General features: G+C 41.1%; 1 protein-coding gene across 1 annotated transcript in view; it reads right to left on the reverse strand.

The window, feature by feature from the left end:
• The window catches only part of LOC145410338 (alpha-mannosidase 2x-like), an 81636-nt gene that overhangs the window by 55074 nt on the left and 3815 nt on the right, over nt 1-22747 (reverse strand). Inside the window, exons 2-6 of the mRNA XM_080280476.1 lie at nt 22118-22290; nt 14038-14200; nt 5528-5675; nt 4601-4772; nt 275-415 (exon numbers count right to left, since the gene is read on the reverse strand). Coding sequence (XP_080136602.1) covers nt 275-415; nt 4601-4772; nt 5528-5675; nt 14038-14200; nt 22118-22290 — 797 coding nt within the window. The remainder of the gene's footprint in view (nt 1-274; nt 416-4600; nt 4773-5527; nt 5676-14037; nt 14201-22117; nt 22291-22747) is intronic.

A 22747-nucleotide genomic window follows, 5' to 3' on the forward strand; every position in this document is an offset into this window, starting at 1 on the left:
TAATACAGTACTGTTAATTGGGTAAAGAGATGCAAGAAATATGACCATCCATGAACCAAACCTTCAGACTTCCCTATGCCTTGCTGTGCTAAGGCACCGTCAACCACAACAGTACACTGGTTCACTGAATGGGATAGTAACACAGGGGTGGTTGCTTGCCTGCAGTTGATGGGTTTGCTTGGCCAAACAAACTAGTGTTGATCCACAACAAAAACAGGTTAATATAGTTGAATGGGCCACTCTCACAGCGCCTCTGCAGAAGGATGAAACTTACTTTGGTTTGACTCCCAGGTTGAGAGCAAGCCACTGGTGTCCCTCAGTCATCTGGTGAAGTATGGCGAAGTAGTGAGTGTTGGCCTCGTCATTCATAACCCACCCTCCCGTCACGATCTCCAGCTGACCACGCTCCACTAAGCTGCAAATGGAGACAAGGTCAAGAGAGATATTTAGTCACAAGTTTACAATAACCAACATGCTGTACAAAGAGAAAAAACAATCATGAGAGATTTCTGCAATGTAACAAGGCTGGTCACAAGTTTGCAATAACCAATACCTGTGCATCACTGTTGTTGTCATCACCATCATCATCATAATTTTCCACTAAAATATGGACTGGCAGAAGCTTGGAACAGGAAAGCACACAATCAATAAATTTATACACACAGCACTCAATAAACTTGGTCATGCAGCTACTCTTTCATCATTTAAGCCTATGATATTCTAGACTCCACCTCATAGGCTTATACCTAACAATCAACATAAAAATTGCTCCCTAATACCATAGTCAACTGAAGAAAACAAAAAACAAAAAATGCAGTTCTTATCATGTACAGCTCCATACACATTTCAACCATCCATTAATATCGCTTGCCAAAGGTTGCTGTTGCTGTTGTTGCTGACAATGATGATGATAATCAATTCTTTTGGTTCTTCAACTTTCATAACTCCCTTATTCACATCTTGACTTAATACCATCATATAAAGGAATTAGCAACTTTAATATGAAGTCTATTTTTCTATTTTCCATCCACCTGTAGACCACTTTATTTAAATCAGGAAGGACCTACCATACTCAAGGAGACAAGAGTGATCATCTATAACCTCTTCAAGTTGGAATGGTCTCCCCGAGCAGAAAAAAACAGTGAAAGTAGCACTGTAAAAAAGTATATAAACTGTATACTGTATATTATCACAGTGAAGTGGTTATAACACTAAATCACCATTATCATTACTCTCATCATCATGCCTCTTTTTTACCAATGAAAGGTGGGATGAGGTAGGATCCAGAGCCAGAAAGAAAGGGATAGAAAGATCACACCAGTCTATCTCACCAAATCAATCTGATGACTGTTGAGTTAAAAGAGGGTGCCAAACCCTGGTCATACACTCCTCCACACAAAATTCATGCAACCAGTTCAAATCACTTGTCAATTTCTTAGCCTTGTTACTTCCTCCACCCTTCTTGCTCACGTACCCATTTACTACATCAATCCACTTCCATCTGGGCTTACCAAGCCTACTTCCACATTCAAATTTACTCAGATATACAGCACACCCTTGTTTTATGATGAGGATATGTCTGATAAAATCCATCACAAGACAAAATATCATACAGTATATTGAGTCAATTACAATGTGGGTTCAATCGGATATTACAATATTTTTTGGCTGAGTCACCCACCCAAAAAAGTCTAAAATCAAGTTTCCAATTAACCTCAACTGGTAGTTATTTCACTTCACTTGTTGCGTACCCTTGAAAATGTCTAAAAATTACCCATCATATAATGCCCACCCATGATCTGGTGAAGGGTATTTAGGAAAAAAAGATTACTCAGTTTAATTTACTAATAATTCATATTCAACATCCACCAATAAGTTGTAAAGGAAATAAGTCAGCATTACATTATTTACTAAAGTGAAAATACGTGAATATACAAATCTTTCACTGCCACCTTGCATCTGCTAACAGCAATCAGTTGTCTCTTGTTTACAATCTACCAAAGTGTTTGGTGTGGTGCAACTGTTCCATGCATATGCATATCTAACCCACAGAATGCCTAGTTTATTGTTTATTCATGATGTATTAATGATAAGAATGCACACTCATCTAAATCTGCATTATTTAAATCTTCATTAAAAATCAGTAAGGCCATTGAGTGATTTGCTTCTGACTGTTGGTGGTCTTGGCTCTCATATTTTGTTTTTATTTTCACTACTCTGGCAAACAGGGTTTTGTGGGTACTGGTACTATTCATTTCAACCCATAGGCCTGTCCCAAATCATGAACTTCAGGGTACAATGGGCAAGGTGCTTTATGAAGGAATATTTTTTGGGAAAAAACTGTGCAATATACGGTGTGAAATACAGTGGCTTTCAACTCACCTACACTGATAGTTGTTTCACTTCACTGTACTTCACTTGCTGGCTGAACTCAACACTACACTACTGTTCCATCACTGAAACTAACACATCCAATAGTGACTGAGTTCAAAAGGCATCTTGGAACAAACAAATGACTGTATGCTTCCATGTCGGTGATCACATAAGTGAACACAGCAATCTTACACTGACCAGTGAGGCTTCGTACAGGATAACAGTGACTGAATAAGTGAAAACAGCAATCATACACCGACCAGTGAGGCTTCACATAGTATAAGAGTGATCACATAAGCAAAAATGTGATACTGTAGTTCGTTTCATTTTTGAAGACCCCAACGTGTTTGAACGTGTTGGCCTTGGTCACCTAATGGTGGGTCTTCATGCTGCTTGATTTCTGGCAGCCTCCTATTCAGTCTCTTATCCCTGAGGACACACTAAATGACCTCATCCCAGGTAGTTTTCCGTCTACCTCTTGCAACCCTACCCCTAACATTAGCACTTCTCATTTTCTGCAGTCAACTGCCATCCCCCACTGTCTCCACACGCCCAAACCATCTCAATCTACCTCTCCCCATCATAACACCAATACACTCCAGTCCCATCCTACCTATTAACTCTTCCATCATAAACCTAGCCTCCTTGGGCCTCGCACTCAACGATGAACTAGACATGCACCTAATGAATGTCATTTCTGTACATCTGAACCTGCAAATATCCTCTTCCTTTACTGCCCAGGTCTCACTACCATACAGCATTACACTCCTAACACATGCTGCATACAAAGATCCTTTAGCACAGGGGTAAAGCCCACTCAATGTCAGGAGAGGCAACAGCTCCCTGAACTTCTTCCAACCACTCCCCACTCTAGCCACAGAGCTAGCTCCAGCCCCACCTCCAGCACATAACATGTCTCCCAAATAAAACTCTTCCACACACTTGAAAGACTCACCAATAACATCAATCCTTTCATGCCTGACGATCTCCACATGCTCTCCCCAACATGCTGCTCACAAGAAATCAGCTGTATCTCACAGTCTACCTCTAATACAAATACATCTCTTATGCACCCACTTATCACAAACACTGCACAAGATGGAATTACTTCGCACCCCCTTGTGGCAAAGCACACATGGCCACTCTCCCTCTACTTTGACAATATTGCCACCAGCCCTAGGTACCATAACCTTTGTTTTGTCTGTAGTTACTCACAAACCTTTGTCTCCCATACCATCTCCCCACTTCATAAATCTTTCCTACATCTCCCTTCATTCTCTGCATGCCAAGTATATATAAAAAAAATGAGTAACACATTAGTCATCGTTTAAGTGATTCATCGTATACCAGTTCATCATAAAATGAGGGTCTGGTGTACCTTTTTCACCACTCTTACCCACACCCATAACCTATCAAATCAATAAAAGAAGTCCTCGTACCTATCAGATGGTGTCCATAAAATAAGTCTTTGAAATGTTACAGTAGTAATGTGTTCCAAAATATCAATACTTTTTCCACACCACTGTTAGTGTACAGCCATGATCATAAGTTTGCCAATACTTCTCTCACAACTGTGAGTATGGAAGGGCCTATGTGACTTGCTTCTGTGACAGCAAGAAGAAGCACACACTAGGAGTATCAGAAAGAAAGATAATCTCTGTCATATGAGGAGGAACAAGAAATACAGACTGCAGGACAAAATGATGGTACTGGACTCTTTGTGAAATTTTGCTCATGACTGTACATTGGAGGAACTGGCACATCAGCTTTATAGGTACCAAAGGAACTTTAATAAGGAATTTTCCTTTAAATGTATGGCCTTACACTGAATCCAGCGACATATTTATTTTATTTTATTCCTCTTACCTTCAGATTTTTTTATTCGGCTTAAGGAGAGAATTCAATTATGAAGGGGATAACGAAGACGGATACTAAAAGTGTTTCAACAGGATAGTAGCATAAAAAAAAGTCATATATAATGATGACATTCTGACGGCAATCCCAGAGCTGATTCGTTCATGTTTTGCTATGAAGTCAACAGTAAATAACAAAAATAACCTGTTTAAGTTCTGTTGCTACCTATAAAGTTGACTTACCAGATTCTTCCAACTCACAGTAACAGTTGTATGGAAAATCTGTGAGACGTACAACAAATACCTTGCATATACAGTACTGAGGACTGACTGTATACCTGACACTCCCTCTCACTCCCCTGTACTGCACTCACTTTCTGACTGTTGTTCTGACTGACTCTGGCTGCTGCTCCCACCACATGGAGAGGTAGGATATCTCGGCCCAAATAAACTTGCGGCGGTGGTCCTGGGGTAGCTTCTCAACCATATGGTCCAGAATATGTCGGGTCTGGTCATGGTAATATTGCTCATATGTTTTGATCCACCCTGCGAGGTCATGGAAGGTAATGAAATAGACCATAGCAGTTCCTCTATACACTATAAATAAATCAATCTATGGCATACCAGACTGACAGAAAACTTGATTTACATCATCAGAATACTGTATAATGGTATGGGAAAAAAAAAAAAAAAAAAAAAAAAAAAAAATATGACTCACATGCATGTCATACATAAAGGGGGTTGATGTAGGTATAATCACATCAAACTGATTTACTCTCAGAATGCATCTCTTCGATGAAGATAGGAATTTCTGTACATTACTAACAATCTCACAGCTGAGACAATTCAGCTATCTATTACAGCTAATGCCAGACTATTTTACTCAACTGAGAGTGGGGCAGCTGATAGGTGACTACAGTACTATCAGCCTTGGGAAGTACTACACTGACAGTGAAGTGTGGCTACAAGCTTGGTAACTAGCCACATAATTATCACTATTAGGCAAGAAATTCAGCTGCAGGTAAATAAGAGTCAAAGTCCATACTGAAACTTACACAGCTATAAATCTTACTATATAAATCATATTTCTTTCTTTCCCAACAGTTTCCTCCAACTGTCCTGAAGTAATTAGCTGGTTCTGGCACTTGGCTTAGCTTTCACCCCACAGAAAACATCATCTCTACCAGATTGAACCTCAATATCATGATTTCTTAGGAGGAAGCATTGCATAATTTTTTGGTATGATTGTATGACAGTAAGTCACAGGAGACTGAAAGTGTTAACAACTGACTGGCACTAACCTGGGTCATTGTGTGAGTGCGGAACAACAAACACTTTCAATTTCTTCTGCTGTGACCACTGACTTGGATCATATTCTATGTTCCACCCCTGCTTCCATGCACCACCATCAGGGTTATCAAACTTTAACTGTTTGTATACATTTTCCATCTGTGAGGAAAAAACACTAGTAAGAAGTTTGGCCAGGAGGGTTACAATAAGGGCAACTATTCACCTAGTTTTGTTTCTACTCTATTCCTTTACTGTCCCATCAGGAGTGTAGAACCTTAGGGCTAGGCTACATTGCCAGTCCAGGCATTGGTGAGTAACCAGCTGCTTGTCCCTAAGTGGCATTATGTGTGCAATACATCCTCAATTACCTCCTAGATTTAAATTTTCATGAACTACATCCAGTTTGGGTGTCTTAACCCATCAGACTTGCAGGCAGAGCTGGGAACTTCCGCAATCACTTCCACAAACCGCAAATTCCCCTTGTGGAAGTGTGATTTTGTTTGTGGATTTGTGTTTGCAACAAATTTTACATAAATTTGCGGTTTTGCGTTCACAGAAGTACTTCTGCAAACACAAAACTGCCCACAAACCAGCCTGACCTCTTGAGTGGTTTGTTTTTATGATGGGCAACATGGACCTGCTCAAGATGGTGTTGTCTCAGTTGTTGGAGGAGTCTGACTGTGACTGAGGAGCGAGGACTGAGGAGGTTAGGGCTGAGGAATAAAGGTGGACATGTGTGTCAACTTGTCATGTGTTAGCTGTGAAGTGTAATAATGTAATTCATTTATATATAACAGTGAATGATGTAACATTGTTTTGTGGTAAAAACAGTCTAATATACAAATATAATAATATCTGAAACTTTAATTAATAAGCACATTGTTAAACATCTTGAATCCAACAACTTAATTAGTGATAAACAATATGGTTTTCGCCACAAAAGATCCACCATTGACATACTCAATCTCCTAACTCATACCATCCATCAATCAATTGATCTACATGGAGAAACTCATGAAGTAGCTCTTGATATTTCTAAAGCTTTCGACAGAGTACAGCACTGTTCCCTGCTGTCCACACTCCCTTGCTATGGACTAACGTCTTTTGTTCCTTTGATTTCTTCATATCTTAGTGACAGGAAAATAAGAGTAAAAGTAGATGATGTATATTCCAATTTCTACTCAATTACCACCAGCATGCTGCTGGGGTCAGTTCTGGCGCCAACCCTATTCCTTGTTCATATTAATGATCTCTTATCTGTCACCCACAATCCCATCCACTCATACGCAGATGACCCAACACTACATAGTTCATTCACACTCAGACACCCATTTACAAAGTCCAATATCTCTACTTCTCAACTCAGTACAGCCATCTCCACAAATTAAAACCTATCTACGATCAGTGAATGGAGACAAAACAACCTTGTCTCTTTTAATGCTAGTAAAACTAAATACTGTATATACTATTTACTAATAGACAGATATTGCCAGATTCGTACATTACCTTTGGTGCATTACCATCTCCAAAAGTATTGAAATTCTTGGCGTCTCACTTAACAATGCCCTCAGCTGGATTTCTCATGTTAGATCATTTGCTAAAACTGCCTCAAAGAAACTTGGATTATTGTACAGAGTCCGTAACTTCTTCGCTGATGAGCAGTTACCTATAACTTATAAGAGTCATGTGAAATCCCAGCTTGAATATTGCTCACCCTTATGGAATGGATGTGGAGAGGTTGCATTAAAACAACTAGATAAAATTCAGAACAAAGCTGTTAGAATTATTAACAACCCTGCCATTACAAATAAACTACCTCCCCTGCAAGTAAGAAGGAATGTTGCCTCCCTTCCATTATTTTACAGATATTTTTTTGGCAAATGCTCAGACGAAGTTCCGTCCATGGTGCCACCTCTCCATGCCTTCCCTCGTACTGCACAGGCATCTGGTAGCGCTCATGACTGGAATGTCACTCAGCCATATTGCAGAACTTCTATCAAAATCCTTTCATTCCCCGAACTGCATCTCTCTGTAACATGCTTCCCCAGAATTGTTTCCCTCCAAATTTCAACCCACAGCTGTTCAAGTCTAACTGTTACAGATATTTTATGAACAGAGGACACCAGTAATCTGGTGTGTGGATTTTTTTTTTTTTATTCATTTGTTTTTCTTTCCTCCGTTATGTTATTTAAAAAAAAATATATATCCGTCCATCCATCCATCATCTAAGCCTGCGTTGCCCCATGAGGAGCGTAGGAGCCTGGGGCTAGGAAAGTTGGTCCTGGCATTTAAAATGAGAGTGACCAGCCTCACTCATCCCTGAGTGGCATTACGTGAGCAATAAATCCCAACCACCCCTTGTATATAAACCTTCACCGGCTCAATCTGATTGGAGCACCTTTATTACCCACTAAACCACCAGGAGCCAAAATTTGGTTATATGGTTACCACCCAGCATAGTTAATGGTTTTCTGGTGTACAGGAAACCATTTGGCTTGTGACTCAGTGTAGAGTCACCCACAGGCAGAAGGAAGAAGAAAGAATGAAGGAAAGAAAGACACAAGAGGGAGTGTAAAGTCACCCGCAGGCAGAAGAAAGAGGAAAGAATGAAGGAAAGAAGGACACAAGAGGAAGAATGGAAAGAAGGATGGAGGAGAGGAAAGGGCAGACACCCGAGAGCAGCACTACATCAAGTGAGTGGATGGTGAGCGCCCCCACCTACCACAAAATATATATATATATATATACTGTATTTAGTTTTAATATAAATATAATTTTATACATCCCATTTAGTACTACAGACAATTTCCAAACTTCATAAAGTCACTATTGTTAGTCAGAATAGTGTAAATAAAGATATAATTGCAGTGGATGAGTAACTGAAGATGATTTTTAACCCCTTGATTGTGAAAAATATAATCTTAATAAAATCTTCTAATGGTATCCATAATAAAATGAAGCTGATACCGTGATAATGAAAGGAATACAAATGGTCTGTGTTTGCGGAACCGCAAATTTCAACAAGTATGCGGATTTGCTGCTGCAGAAGGTAATAGTTTGGGTTTGTGGAAGTGAATTTTCATTTGTAGTGCCCAGCTCTGCTTGCAGGCATCCATTTGTTGGCTATATGACTATGTATTATATGGGAAAAAAAAAAAAAAAAGGTCAGTAGTTATAAAAAATGCCAAATATAACAGGTCGGGGGGCATACAAACAAACATAACTGACAGACTGAATGAATAACTAACTGTCATGAAAACAAGACATGGGGGTATTACAACAAGGGTCACTGTTGCCACTGCTAATCTTTTACAATCTGATGACTTATTTCTCATTCATTTTTGCTACCACCAGATTACATCATCCATTTAAGACAGTCCTCAAGATGTGAAGGCATTAGTGATGGCTCCCACATCTCTTAATTCTTCAGGGGAGGGGGGGGAATCTCCCCTTGGCCGAAGAAAATTGTCTGCTCGTGGCAAGAACAAAGAAAAAAATATGTCACTAGATTCATATGGTTATCAGTCTATGAAACTAACTACAGTATAAATGTGATTACAGTACTTTATCATCATCCTCATCATCATCATCATCCAGACCTCCTTTCCCACCCTAGGGCAAGGTGAGGAGTAGCAATGTCAAGACAGCCAAAGTTTGCCCAGTTCAATGGGCTGCGCTTCCATTCACTCATCATTCAAGCCCTCGAAGTCCTGGCCCCATCTGATATGCCAACAAAATTTCACCACGTTTTGTAGCTTCACATGTACCTATCTGATAGACCCAATCCGAACGCTGTCACATTAAAAAGGGGTGCCAAATCTCTGGTCATGCACTTTTCTGCACAAAATTCATCCAGTCAGCTCAATCTCTTGTCAGTCCTTTAGCCTCATGGATTTCCATACCTCTCTTGCTCACACTCACCCACCACATCCCTCCACCTTCTTCTTGGACTACCTCGCCTCCTCCCTCCTTCAAATTCACTTGAATATACCTTTTCCACCCTTCTACGGTCATCTGTTCTTTCCATATGAGCATACCATCTCAGTACAGTACACTCTCTTCGATTCTGGTGTCCACAGACTTCCTCACTCCGCATCTTTCACGAATCACGTACCCCTATCCTATCCACTCTCTGTACTCCATATACAGTACATTCCTCAGCAATCCGAACTCCACTGTTCTTACTCTTGACTTTTCATTTTCATGCCACGCCATAGTTTCACATCAATATGTTAAAGATGGCAGTAATATTCCTCTATGTACGTCTCGCATAGCTGCAACACAAGCCTCTGTTTCTTATCAAGGAATTCATCGCACCAGCTACTTTCCTTTCTTGTGTCTCTACTTTCCACTTCTTTTGCACATTTTCCTCTCTATCACTGTACCCAGGTATCTGAACTCTCTCACAAATTCCAGTCTCTCTCCATGCACTGTAACATCACACTGGGAGTCACCTTCTCTCTCAATAACCACCACACTACTATTTACTCTCAAAGCACGACCCTCACAGAAATTTACAAAACTCTGCACTACTCTTGTCTGGTATTTGCAAGTAGCACTGCATCATTAGCATAAAACAAATTTGAGATATTCCATCCATCACCATTCACTACCAATGACATCCCACTCTCAATTACTTGTGTTTTTACATCTCTCATCATCCCATCCATATATATATTGAACAACCATGGGGACATCACACAACCTCGTCACACGCCCTCACTGATCATGAACCATTCACTTAAATGCTCATTTACCCTTACACATGCCTCACTACCACCACAAAAACTCTTGACAGCACCTAGCAGCTTACCATCTACACCATACATGTGCAAAACCTTCCACAATCCTTCTCTGTCTACTTTGTTGTATGCTTTTCCCAGATCCATATATGCCATAAACACCATATAGCCCTTCTCACAAGCCTTCTCCACTATGTATCACTGCAATTATTTGATCCACACATCCTCTGCCACTCCTACAACCACACTGTTTGTCACTCACTAGGACTTTTGATATCTCACTTACTTTCTCTATAATAATTCTTCCATATACCTTCCCTACCACGCTCAATAAACTTAAGCCACAACAATTCTTGCAATCACTTTGCTCACCCTTATTTTTGCACAGGGGTACAATCACTGTCTCTTTCCACTCTACTGGCACAGTTTCACTCATCCATGCCTTCTTACGTATATCCAACTAGCACTTCATTCCGCTCTCTCCACTACATTTAATCATCTCTGCATACATCTCAACCCAAGCTGCTTTCCCATTTTTCAGCCACTTCACGGCCTTCTTCACTTCTGCGAGTCTCACGTTTCTCAGCACTGCTTTCCTTCTCTGTACACCCCCAAATCAATCATGTTAACAGTTGCTTTGCTCTCTCCATTCCCATTCACCAGACTTTCAAAATGTTCTTTGCATCCGGTCCTTACTTCATCCCCATGGTCTAATAATCCCCCACTTACATCCTTCACACTATTACATTTCTTTTTACTGTCACTTCTACGTTTCCGCACCTTCTTTCCAGAATAACTTCCTATCTTTGAAGTAATTTGCATTCCTTTTCCTTCCTAGATCATCATTTACCTCCTCTTTTATCCTCTTCACTAGTCTCTTTCCGTGATTCTTGCTCTCAATATATTCTGCTCTTATTTTAACTGAACCCCTGTTCTGTATACACTCTAGCCACTTCTTCCTCTTTTCCTCCACTGCTCTCTTAACCTCTTTATCCCACCAAGCTGTACCTTTCTTCTTTATTGTTATTCTTGCCACACCACAAACTGCTTTGGCATTCCTAAGCAATCCCTATATGCATTCCACAAGCTGTCCAGATCCAGTTCATTCCAATTCACTGATTCTAACTCCTCCCTTACTTTGGTCCTGTATTCATCTGCCACTTTTTTGATCCTCAGCTCCTCAACTTTCAGAGATTACTTTAAACCCGTCTAAAATTGCCATATCCATCTTGAACACTCACCTGAAACATGAAATCAGAATCAGTTGCAATTGTGGCCCCAGGTTCTTTTGAAAAATGATCCTAGAGGACTCCTGGCTGAAACTGCCCTTCTATGGCAGTCTTCCATGTCTCTTTAGGGGGATAGGTGGGAATGAACATTTGTTTAACTGGGCAGCTACCCAGCTCTACTGGTGCCATTGTATGAAGGCATCCCTCTTCAGAATCATAACCAGATTTATATAAGACTATGTTGCCACTCAGGTAGAAATGCTGTGGAAAGGATGTTGGGGTGCAATGTTTTCTTACTCTGGCATTGAGTTATAGGGAATGGCTTGCAAAAGGACAAAAATCTCCACCAAGTTAAGTGGATGAAACATGTCGGTATCAAGATGAACTTGCCTACAAATCTGTGGCTAGTGGAAGTGTCTGTGTAAGCACTGTATAAACTTATGGGCTTGCATTGTCTAACTACGTCATTACCAAACCTCAACAGCCATGGTATTTTGAGAACTCTGACCAGCATAAACTAGTACCTGACAATATATTTCTGACTAGTGGAAGCATCTGTACCTGACAATACATTAGTGGCAAGTGGAAGCATCTGTACCAAAAGTTATGGCTTTGTATTAGCTACTATGTTCTTCCAAAGTTTTGTCATCCATCCATCATCCAAACCTTTGGTGCCTCATTAGGAGTGCAGAAGCCAATATCGTCATCATCTAATCCAGTGTTGCACCATGATGAGCGTAGAAGTCCAGCAGTAAACCCCAACCACCCCTTGGATATAAGCCTGCACCAGCTCAATCTGATTGGAGCACCCTAATTACCCATTAAACCACCAGGCACCATAATTTAATTATATGGTTACCACCCACATGGAGAGACAGGCTGACGAATGAGGATATAAAGGAGCGTTGTGGTGTGGATGTGGATGTGATAGGAAGCGTTATGAGGAACACACTGAGGCGGTGGCTCAACCGGTAGAGAGGTGGCGTGCGGTCCTAACGGACCCAGGTTCAAATCCCGGCTGGGGCAGGGACCAGTTTAAGGATTTGAATTTCATTAAATCAGGCTTTACTGATCTACCAGAAGACCTGCCGACATGTCGTAAAAATACCCCCGCTAATACCAATACACCAGTCCTGTATGAGACAGTCCTAGCATGTATTCAATATGGACGGTGGGTGTTAGCGCCGAAGTGGTGACATGTAGAGGTGTATGGTATGTAGGAGGACTGATGGGCCTTGATAGCAGGCTGTGAAGCCTATGCCCAGAGTCGGACACATTAAAAAAAAAAAAAAAAAAAAAAAAAAAAAATGTGGAGAGGATGGAGGGTGAAAGACTGACGAAGAGAGTGTATGTGAGTGAGGTGGAAGGGGGAAGAGGGAGGGGGAGGCCGAGGATGAGATGGAGGGATGGGATGGAGAGGTATATGAGAGAGGGGGGTGTGAGTTGGGAGCAGGGCAGTGAAATGGCAGGGACAGGGCGACTTGGAGGCGATTTGTTTGTGGCCACCCCAAACGGCATTGAGCCGTCTGGCAATAGATAGATAGATAGTTACCACCCAGTGTAGTAAATGGTTTCCTGGTGTACAGGAAACCATTTGGCTTGTCACTTAGTGTAGAGTCACCCGTAGACAGAAGGAAGAGGAAAGAATGAAAGAAAGAAAAGAGAAAGGAAGGAAAAAAGGAAGGAAGAGAGGAAAGGGTAGTCACCCAAGAGCAGCACTACATCCAGTGAGTGGATGGTGATCACCACCACCTGTCACAACAGTAACAATATACAAAGGCAGTTACAAATACTTTGGTGACTGGTGACTACATGCTTGCAATATTATGTCATTAACAAACCTCAATGATTATGGTATTCTTAAACCTCTGATCTGTACAAAAGTGTTTACCTACTATTTCATCTCTTCTGCTTTTCAGTTTTCTCTGCTGGCTTATATTCCTATTCTGGGAGCCTTGGTATGCTTCTCTGCTCAATATTTTACCTCTTCTGCTTCTCCTTTTCCTTTGTTGCTTAATATTTCTAGGTTGAGAAAGGCTTGGTATGTCCTCTGCCCAAGACTGATTCTCTAATACAGTACAATGCATCAGGAAGAAAAGTGATGGACACATGCTATGTACGCAGCTGATGGGAGTGGAATGGTAGAACTTTTGCCCAAACTTCACATAATACATCAATGGCTGGAGGAAGTATCTGTGAAAATACTGTATAGCTATTACCTTTCAGTATGTTCTTAGAAAACACTATAGGCATCCATAAAATCCTTTATAGTACTATCAGGTGCAATGAAGTTAAGAAAAGGATTTTTGAATCTATCATCAGTATAACACGGAGAGTACACGTAAGTGAAGTGGAGGGGAAGAGGGGGAGAAAGAGATCAAGGATAAGGTGGAGGAATGGTACGAGGAGGTATATGAATCATGAAGTTGTGAGTTGATGGAAGGGTAGCCTGATGAAGGAGGAGAGGGTGACAAATTGTCATCTTCATGGTCATTCCCAATGGGACCGCAGCATCTGGCTGCAGACAGACAGACACATGAATGCACGTACCAAAACTTCAGTGGCTGGCGGTGGTGTCTGAGCAAATATACAGTCATCCTGCATGACAGATGCTGATGTGAGGTTATAATGTACTAGTGGGCCTTCTGGACCCCCTGTGCCGGATTTGTGGCCGCCTGGTACCTCAGCAACACCTACTGTGTTGATTCCATTCCTGTGGAGCACAGTTATCATCCAATTACCATATATGAAGACAAGTGTGAAAGTACTACTGATATCAAAGTTAACTTCAACATCAAAATTTTGTGAAGATGAGACTGAAGGTAATAGCTGAAATATAAAATAATATCTTGTTCCCCAGAGACGGGGCAACAAAAAAGACAATGATTGACGACAAATGACAATGAAGAAAATGATGATGATAATAATAAATATACTGATGATCTAATTTTCCTCTACTATCACATCATCCCCCCCTGTGGCGGGGGGGACACAATCTGGCTGCACTGTGGGGTGGTACTACTACTCTGCAGCCAGGTTGTGTTAGGAAGAATACTGCCACCGTATTCCCTGCGTGTCGTAAAAGGCGACTAAAAGGGGCGGGGTGAGGGGACTAGGGACCCCCTCCTCTGTTGTTTAGTTCCTAAAAAGAGACAGGCCAGAGAAAGGGATGGAGGATGGAGTTATCCCCGTACCCTGAAGATTAGGTCTATGAATGTGCGTGGATGTAGTACGATTGAGGCTAAAAGGGAGGAGATTGGGAGAATGTTTGTGAGAAGAAAGTTGGATGTGTTAGCTCTGAGTGAAACGAAGATGAAAGGGAAGGGTGAGTCTATGTTTGGAAGTGTGAATGGAAGATTGTCAGGTGCTGATACAGGAAGGGCAAGAGAAGGTGTGGCCTTGTTAGTGAGTCCAGAAGTACAGCAGTGTGTGATTGAATGGAAGGAGGTGTCATCGAGACTGATGTGGGTGAAAGCGAAATTTGAACGGGAGTTGTGCGTGTTTGTGAGTGCATATGGGCCTGGTAGTGAAAGGGATGAAGAAGAGAGGGAGTCTTTCTGGAATGATGTTGATGAGTGTCTGCAGTTTTGCAGCAAAGTGAATGTGGTAATGATGGGAGATCTGAATGCTAGAGTGGGAAATGTAACAGCTGAAGGTGTAGCTGGTATGCATGGTGTGCCTAGAAGAAATGAAAATAGGGAACGAATGATAGGGATGTGTGTTGAGTGAGAGATGGTGATTGGAAATATGCTGTTTGAGAAGAATAAGTATACATGGGTGAGACAGGAGGGTGGAAGGGCTGTTGATAGAGCTTTGATGGACTATGTGGTTGTGTCTAGGAATGTAATAGGAAGATTGTTGGATGTGACAGTTCTGAGAGGGGAGGGGGGAGGTATGTCTAACCACTACCTGGTGGAGGGAAAGTTAAGAGTAGGTCAGAGATTGGTGAGAGCTAGGAGGGTTAGGTGTGGCAGGGAGGTTTTGAAAGTGAGTGAGTTGGATAAAAGAGAGAAAAATATAGAGTATCAGGAGAAATTGAAAGATGAGTGGAATGCAGTGAAAGATCAGGAAAATGGCAGTGTGGAGGAGGAATGGCTGTTGTTTAACCCCTTAACCGCGGGGCGTCACTTTCGTGACGCTTGGGAGCAAGGGATCATACCGCGGGGCGTCGCTTTTGTGATTCTGTGTTATTTTGAATTCACCCGGGCTTTCCAGTGGGGGCTTGTATCATCTATCAGTACTGACAATGTCCAACACTAGTCAGCACTCCTAATCTCATCTGTACTCCCATCCATTGTTGACAATTTAGCCATTTCTCCCCGTTCTTGACTCCCCTCCCCACCCCCCCTCCATTACCCTATGCTCTCGCCTGCCCGGCCATGCTACGCTAAGTAAATCTTCCCTGGAATTTTTCACTGATTTCATCCATTGAAATAAGCCCTATGTCGTATTCTTATACCAAATAATATATACAAGTAAGAAATCAGGTAAGTGAGAGTGCCATACACCTGGAATTGGCTAATTATCACCTGACAACACCTCACGTGCACTCGTTCGCTAATTTTCGCTGTTTTTTTCCCCTTGAAATATGCCGTATAATCTATTTTCGTAATAAATATACATGTAAGGAGAGAAGGGAGAAGCCTAAATGATATTTACATTCACCTGGAACTACCTAATTTATAATGTATTGTCTAGATTTCCTGCCAATCATATCAGTGCTACACAAAGCTGTTTCAAGATTTAACATTGGTAGCTCTGATTATATATCTCCTAAGTAGGCCTCTAATCTATTTTCGTAATAAATATACATGTAAGGAGGGAAGGGAGAATATTTACATTCACCTGGAACTACCAGATTTATAATGTATTGTCTAGATTTCCTGCCAATCATATCAGTGCTAGACTTAGCTGTTTCAAGAAGTAATATTGGTAACTCTGAATAACCCCTAAAGCAGGCCTCTAGGCTGCCCCTGCGTTATCAGTGTACTCTCATCTTCTGAAGTGAGAGGACGTACGTTTCATCTTGCTGACTTCAAGGCCTTTTTTTCACCCCCATGCAAATGGCTCTGTGACCTTTACCCCCTACTAAACCTCGTGTGGAAAGAGGTAAAGGGCTGACAATTGATAAAAGAGTGACTATGATCTTTCTATTGAGTAAAACAGTGCAAGTGGAATTGTAAATAATGTGTAAATAATGTGTAAACAGCAAGTGAAAGTAATGAATGTAAATATACGTGAACAATGGAAAATAGTTTTATAAGTTATTTCAAGTGACAGTGCACAACACAGTGTAAATAAAATAGAAATGTAAATAACGTAAATAAAATAGAGAACGTAAATAGAAATGTAAATGAGTAGTATTATAAGATTACGAGTATATACCCTAGGAGTAATGAAAGTGAAAGTTTCACTCTAGCATGTCTGAATGCTATGAGTTATGAGAGTGAAGATGAAAGTGACATTCACTCTCAATGCCAGTATACAGGACGAGAAAGTGAATGCTACGTATTTTACTGAAAGAAATTGAATCCCTACAGTGACAATAAACTAATACTACTGAAGGAAACTTATGGATAAAGACTGTAGATATATATAAGTGTTATATAGTAATAGAAATATAAAGTGTGAGGGGTTTTATGAATAATAAATGACAGGCTACCATGAGCGAACTAGTGCCAGTGCGACGATCAGACGCGCTCGTAATTTCCATTGCTTTCACAGTGTTTTTTTTTTTTAGTATAGATCCCAAACTACTTGAAAATTGTAGAATAGTGTTTATAGTGTTTGTATCTGGCTGTGGTAATCATATTACGGGTTGTCGGGAAGTGTAAAGTGGAGACTTCGTTACCCTACTTCAGAGGTCTCCACAAGTCCTACGGTAACCGACGAAGGCTCAACAATCATTCCAGGAGAAAGCTGAAGGTATGTGCCATAAGCATATGTAATTTTATTATTCCAGGACTAATAACTGATTTTTGGCAAATATTTTTTGAGAGTCTGTCGGAGCCCAAATAACCCCGCGGCACACGCAAGTTATTGGTAAACAAGCCTGCGGTGTAGGGGTTAAGAGTGCTGTGGTGGGGCATGCAGCAGGGGTGTGTGGTGTGAGACGTGTGGGTGGTGGTGTAAGAAAAGGAAGTGAATGGTGGTGCGAGGAAGTAAGTATGGCTGTGGCTGAGAAGAGACGTGCATATGAAGTGTGGCTGCAGAGGAAGGATGAGATGTCGTATGAAAGGTATAAGGAAAAGAGGAATAGGGCGAGAAGGGCTGTACGTGATGCAAAAGTGGCAGCAGATGAGAGGTGGGGTAGGCAGCTGACAGAGAATTTTCAACAGAATAAGAAAATGTTTTGGAAGGAGGTGAAAAGGGTGCGAAAGGGAGAGTCTGGGAAGGAAGAATGAGTAAAAGCAGAGGATGGAAGGATGTTAATTGAGATGGATGTAGTAAGGAAGAGATGGGCAGAGTATTTTGAAAGATTGTTAAATGTAAAGGAGAAAAGGGTGGCTGAGATTGTAGCAGATGAAAGGGTACAAGGAATAAATGTGTTGGGAGAGTTGAATGATTCTTTGATCATGAAGGAGGAAGTGGAGAAGGCAGTTAAGGAGATGAAAACAGGGAAAGCAGCTGGTATGGATGGGTGTGCTGTGGAATGCCTGAAGGGTGGTGGAGTGACTATTGTTGACTGGTTAGTAAGATTGTTGAATGTGTGCTTTGTGAAAGGTATGGTGCCAATTGACCGGGCAAGTGCTTGTGTGGTCCCGTTGTATAAAGGCAGGGGTGATAAGTATGAATGTACTAGCTTTAGAGGTATAAGTCTTTGAGTGTTGTAGGTAAGGTTTATGGTAGAGTGTTAATTATGAGTTAGACAGGGTACAGAGGGAGTGATTGGTGATGAGCAGTGTGGCTTTAGGAAAGGGAGGGGATGCGTGGATCAGGTGTTTGCTGTGAGACAAGTGTGTGAAAAATATTTAGCGAAAGGCAAGGATGTGTTTTGAGCATTCATGGATTTAGAGAAAGCATATGATAGAACTGATAAGGAGGCTTTGTGGACTGTTTTAAGATTGTATGGACTTGATGGTAGGTTACTAAATGGGGTGAAAAGTTTTTATGTAAATAGCAGAGCGTGTGCAAGAGTGGGAAATGCTGTGAGTGATTGGTTTCCCGTGAGAGTGGGGCTGCAACAGGGATGTGATGTCGCCTTGGTTGTTTAATATTTACATGGATGGTGTTGTAAGGGAGGTGAATGCAAGAGTTTTAGGTGGAGGTCTGAGTCTGGTGAATGTTGATGGTGGAGAGTGGAATCTGAAGCAGCTGCTGTTTGCAGATGATACTGCACTGGTGGCTGATTCAGAGGAGAGATTGTGACAGTTGGTAGAGGAGTTTGGAAGGGTGTGTGAAAGGAGGAAATTGAAAGTAAATGAGAATAAGAGTAAAGTGATGAAGTGTACGAGGTTGGTAGATGGTAGGGGGATGAATATAGTTTTGAATGGTGAGTTGCTTGAGGAGGTAGAGTGTTTTAAATATCTAGGGTCACATGTTGCTGTGGATGGAAGAATAGATGCAGAAGTGAAGTTTAGAATAAATGAAGTAGGAAAGGTGCTGGGAGGAATGAAAAAAGTGTTTAGATGTCGTTCGCTTAGACTGGATGTAAAGAGAAGGCTGTATGAGAGTGTTGTGGTACCGACCGCGTTATATGGGGCTGAAACATGGAATATGGGTGTAGCAGGGAGGAAAAGTTTGAATGTAATGGAGATGGGGTGTCTGAGGAGTATGTGTGGAGTGACGCGTATGGATCGAGTGCGAAATGATGAAGTGCGAAGGAAAACTGGAGTTGTTCGGGAGCTGGCTGGTAGAGTTGAGCAGAGGGTGTTTCGATGGTTTGGGCATATGGTGAGAATGGATAATGAGCGATTGGTGAAAAAGATAACTAGATCTGATGTGAAAGGTGTAAGGCTGAGAGGAAGACCACGAATAGGATGGATGGACAGTGTGAAGGTAGCGCTGGATGCGAGGGGGATGTCTGTTGAGCAAGGAAGAGTGGCTGTGCGTGACAGAAATAAATGGAGAGAAATTGTGAATGAATAAGTAATGACGCAGCCCTGAGGGGATATTCTCCCGCATTTGATCTGATCAGCTAGTCAGGTCAGGTGCGGGTAAGGGGATGGGTCTGTTATGATGTGGCAAGGGTAAACCAGCTCTGCTGTCGGGCCCTGCTACGGATGTCACTGATTGCATTGCGCAGTTGACCCTTGTGCAGTGTGGTGCGGTGAGGATCTGTCCGTTCTCCCCTTTGAGGCTAAGATGCGAATGAATGTGTTTGAATGGATGAGTAAATGGGAAGTGTGTCGTCCTGTCTCAGCTACCTCCCTTTCCTTGAGGGAAGCAGCCTAGGTATATTGATAGATAGATCACATCATATAAAACTATAAAATCTAACCAAAGGACTGAACTGTAGCTGACTGATTGATGATGATGATGATAAAGATACTGATATACTATGTCCTTTTTACTCTAGCTTGGACTAAGAATGCTATGTGTCCACCTTGATTACTGAGTTGTGGCCAGAAATTGATAAGAATATGATGCCTGTCATTAAGTGCTATGGAATGGATGTAGAGCTACATTACTGTCTTATTCTGACAAGGAACTAAGTGAAATAAATTGCAAAAGTACAAAAACCTGGGCCAGGTAATGGTAAAATGATTAAAACAACACCTAACACAAGTGCACTGGAACTGTGATCTCTCTTTTACCTCATAAACAATCTTCCAGCCACCACCCTATACAGTACTACAGCCCCCAAATGTACCGGTACCTGGTCTTGGGGAAGATAACAATGATCATGATGGTCTAATTTTCCTTTAATACCATATTTTAAAAAATCTAACATAAGTGAGACTGGACTGTGACGAAGATGATGAAACAGTACTAGAAAAACCTAACACAAGGGTATTGTGACGACAACAAAGACAATGAAGATGATGAAGATGATCATGATGATGTTTCAGAAAAACTTAACATACAGTATGTGCACTGGGACTGTGATGATAATGATGATGATGATGATGATGATGATGATGTATCAGAAAACCCTAACACATGTGCACTGGGACTGTGATGATGATGATGATGATGATGATGATAAAAGACAAAGGGATATGAAGATAATGATAAAAATAATAATAATAATAATAATCTGGCCTTTTGTTTCTCAAAAGCGCCAGTTCTTCCTTTGGGAATTCACTAGCGCTCGACACACATACATTATTTTTACAATTACAAGAATTAAGACATTTCTCATTATAATATATGCTATATCATATATATATGAAAGTGGCAATAATTAAACCCTATAATCATCTGACATAGTACCTCTCTCCAGGTCATAGCATTTTGAAAAAAGAAAGGCTTTCAGCTGTCTCTTAAAGGATTCAACTGAAGAGAGTTGTCTTATGAACAATGGCAATCTGTTATATAATCTAGGGGCTCAATACACAAAACAATGATCAGAGAAAGATGACTGGTGAATGGCTCCCGCCTCGTCAAGACGCAAGGAATCATCTTCACTGCGTAACATCACACCCGGGCGTGCTGATAGGAATTTTAACAATTCAGCAAGATATTTTGGTTCACCAAACTTAAGAACCTTGAATGTAATAAGACACAGTTTAAATTCAATTCTAACCTTTACTGGTAACCAATGCAACTCAATCAGAAATGTGGTAGCTGAGGTTCTCGAGGGGAGACCAAAGATAAGCCCTACTGCCCTGTTCAACACAGACTGAACTTTTGTTAATACAGTATATTATTTGGAAGACCAACCCACAGTGAATTACAATAATCAACATGAGACAAGACCACTGCATGGACTGATACATTACCAAATTATTCTCTTATGCCAAGACAGATGAAACTTGAAAAAAAATTATACAAGTGTGGCTGGGCTTTGATTAATTATAATTATGACAATGAAAATGAAGATGACGTGGAAGACGATGATGTTAATGAAAATGATGATGAAGATGATGATGATTAGGAAGATGATAATGATAATGAAGATGAAGATGATAGGGAAGATGATGATGATAATAAAGATGACGCTAATGGTAACAGGAAGGACAACTTCTTGCCGGTGCCTGAGAGGCATATCTTCATATGGTGGCACTGATATGACAGGGTGGTGGAACTGTCCAGTCATACAAACATTTCTCAAGCCCTTTGTCTCCCTCAAAAGGAGAATGGTTGACTGCAGAAGGGCAGCTCTGACCTCCTTTCCAGTGGGTTCATGTTCAGATGAGCCTGGGGCTGCAACTGCAACTACAACTAAAGTTCTGGAACAACATCCAATACTGTGGCCCCAGAACTGAGTTGATGGTGGTGGTAGCAGCAGTGGCAGCAGCAGGGGAGGAGGAGGAGGAGGAGGAGGAGGAGGTGGAGGAGGAGGAGGAGGATCTAACATTAATTCCATCTCAAATAAAACCAGCAAGATCTATCATAAGAGGGACTGGACCATAATACTGATGATGACACCAAAGATGAGAATAATGCTAAAGATGAAGATGATAACAATGATTTACTTTTCCTCCAATCCCATCCGAATAACACTGGACTGCAATCTCCCTCTCACCTCATAAACTTGTTGCCAGCCACCACCCCATACTGCGGCCCTAGAACTGAGTTGGCCTTGGAGTTGGTCTTGGCCAGTTGATGCACCAGGTTCTTTATTTCAGATATGGTGTGTTGGTTGGACTGAATATTGTTCTCCAGGCGTCTCAGTCGTGACTCCAGTGAAAGAATTTCCTGAATGGGGTGAAAATATGCTGAAAAATCTATCACCCTGTTGTTTTACTTACACACTAATATATATTCTTTTTACACTAACTTGGCCTAAAACTGACATCTCTTCATCATTCATAAGGAGTTGTAAGAACACACTGGTAAAAAAATCTAATGCTTGTCGTGAAAAAATGCTAGGGAAGGAAGAAGAGCTGCAGTATTGTCTTTTTCTGGCATTGAACTGGATGAAATAAGCTGCATAGACAAAAATCTGGGTCAAATTAAAGTAAAAAGAGTACAGAAGAGTACAACAATAATTTCCTTAATGTAGTAAAGACTATACATACATTCCTTATTATATGTATCCTTTTTGCCTCAGCTGCGACTCAAGTGAAGGAATTTCCTGAATATAGTAAAAATATATTGTCCTTTTGCCTCAACAATGACTCCAGTGACAAAATTTCCTCACTCTTGAAAGAGT

This window comes from Coenobita brevimanus, chromosome 85 (assembly GCF_032717465.1).
Source record: "Coenobita brevimanus isolate Jiangsu-jjx chromosome 85, ASM3271746v2, whole genome shotgun sequence".
NCBI classification, from domain to species: domain Eukaryota; kingdom Metazoa; phylum Arthropoda; class Malacostraca; order Decapoda; family Coenobitidae; genus Coenobita; species Coenobita brevimanus.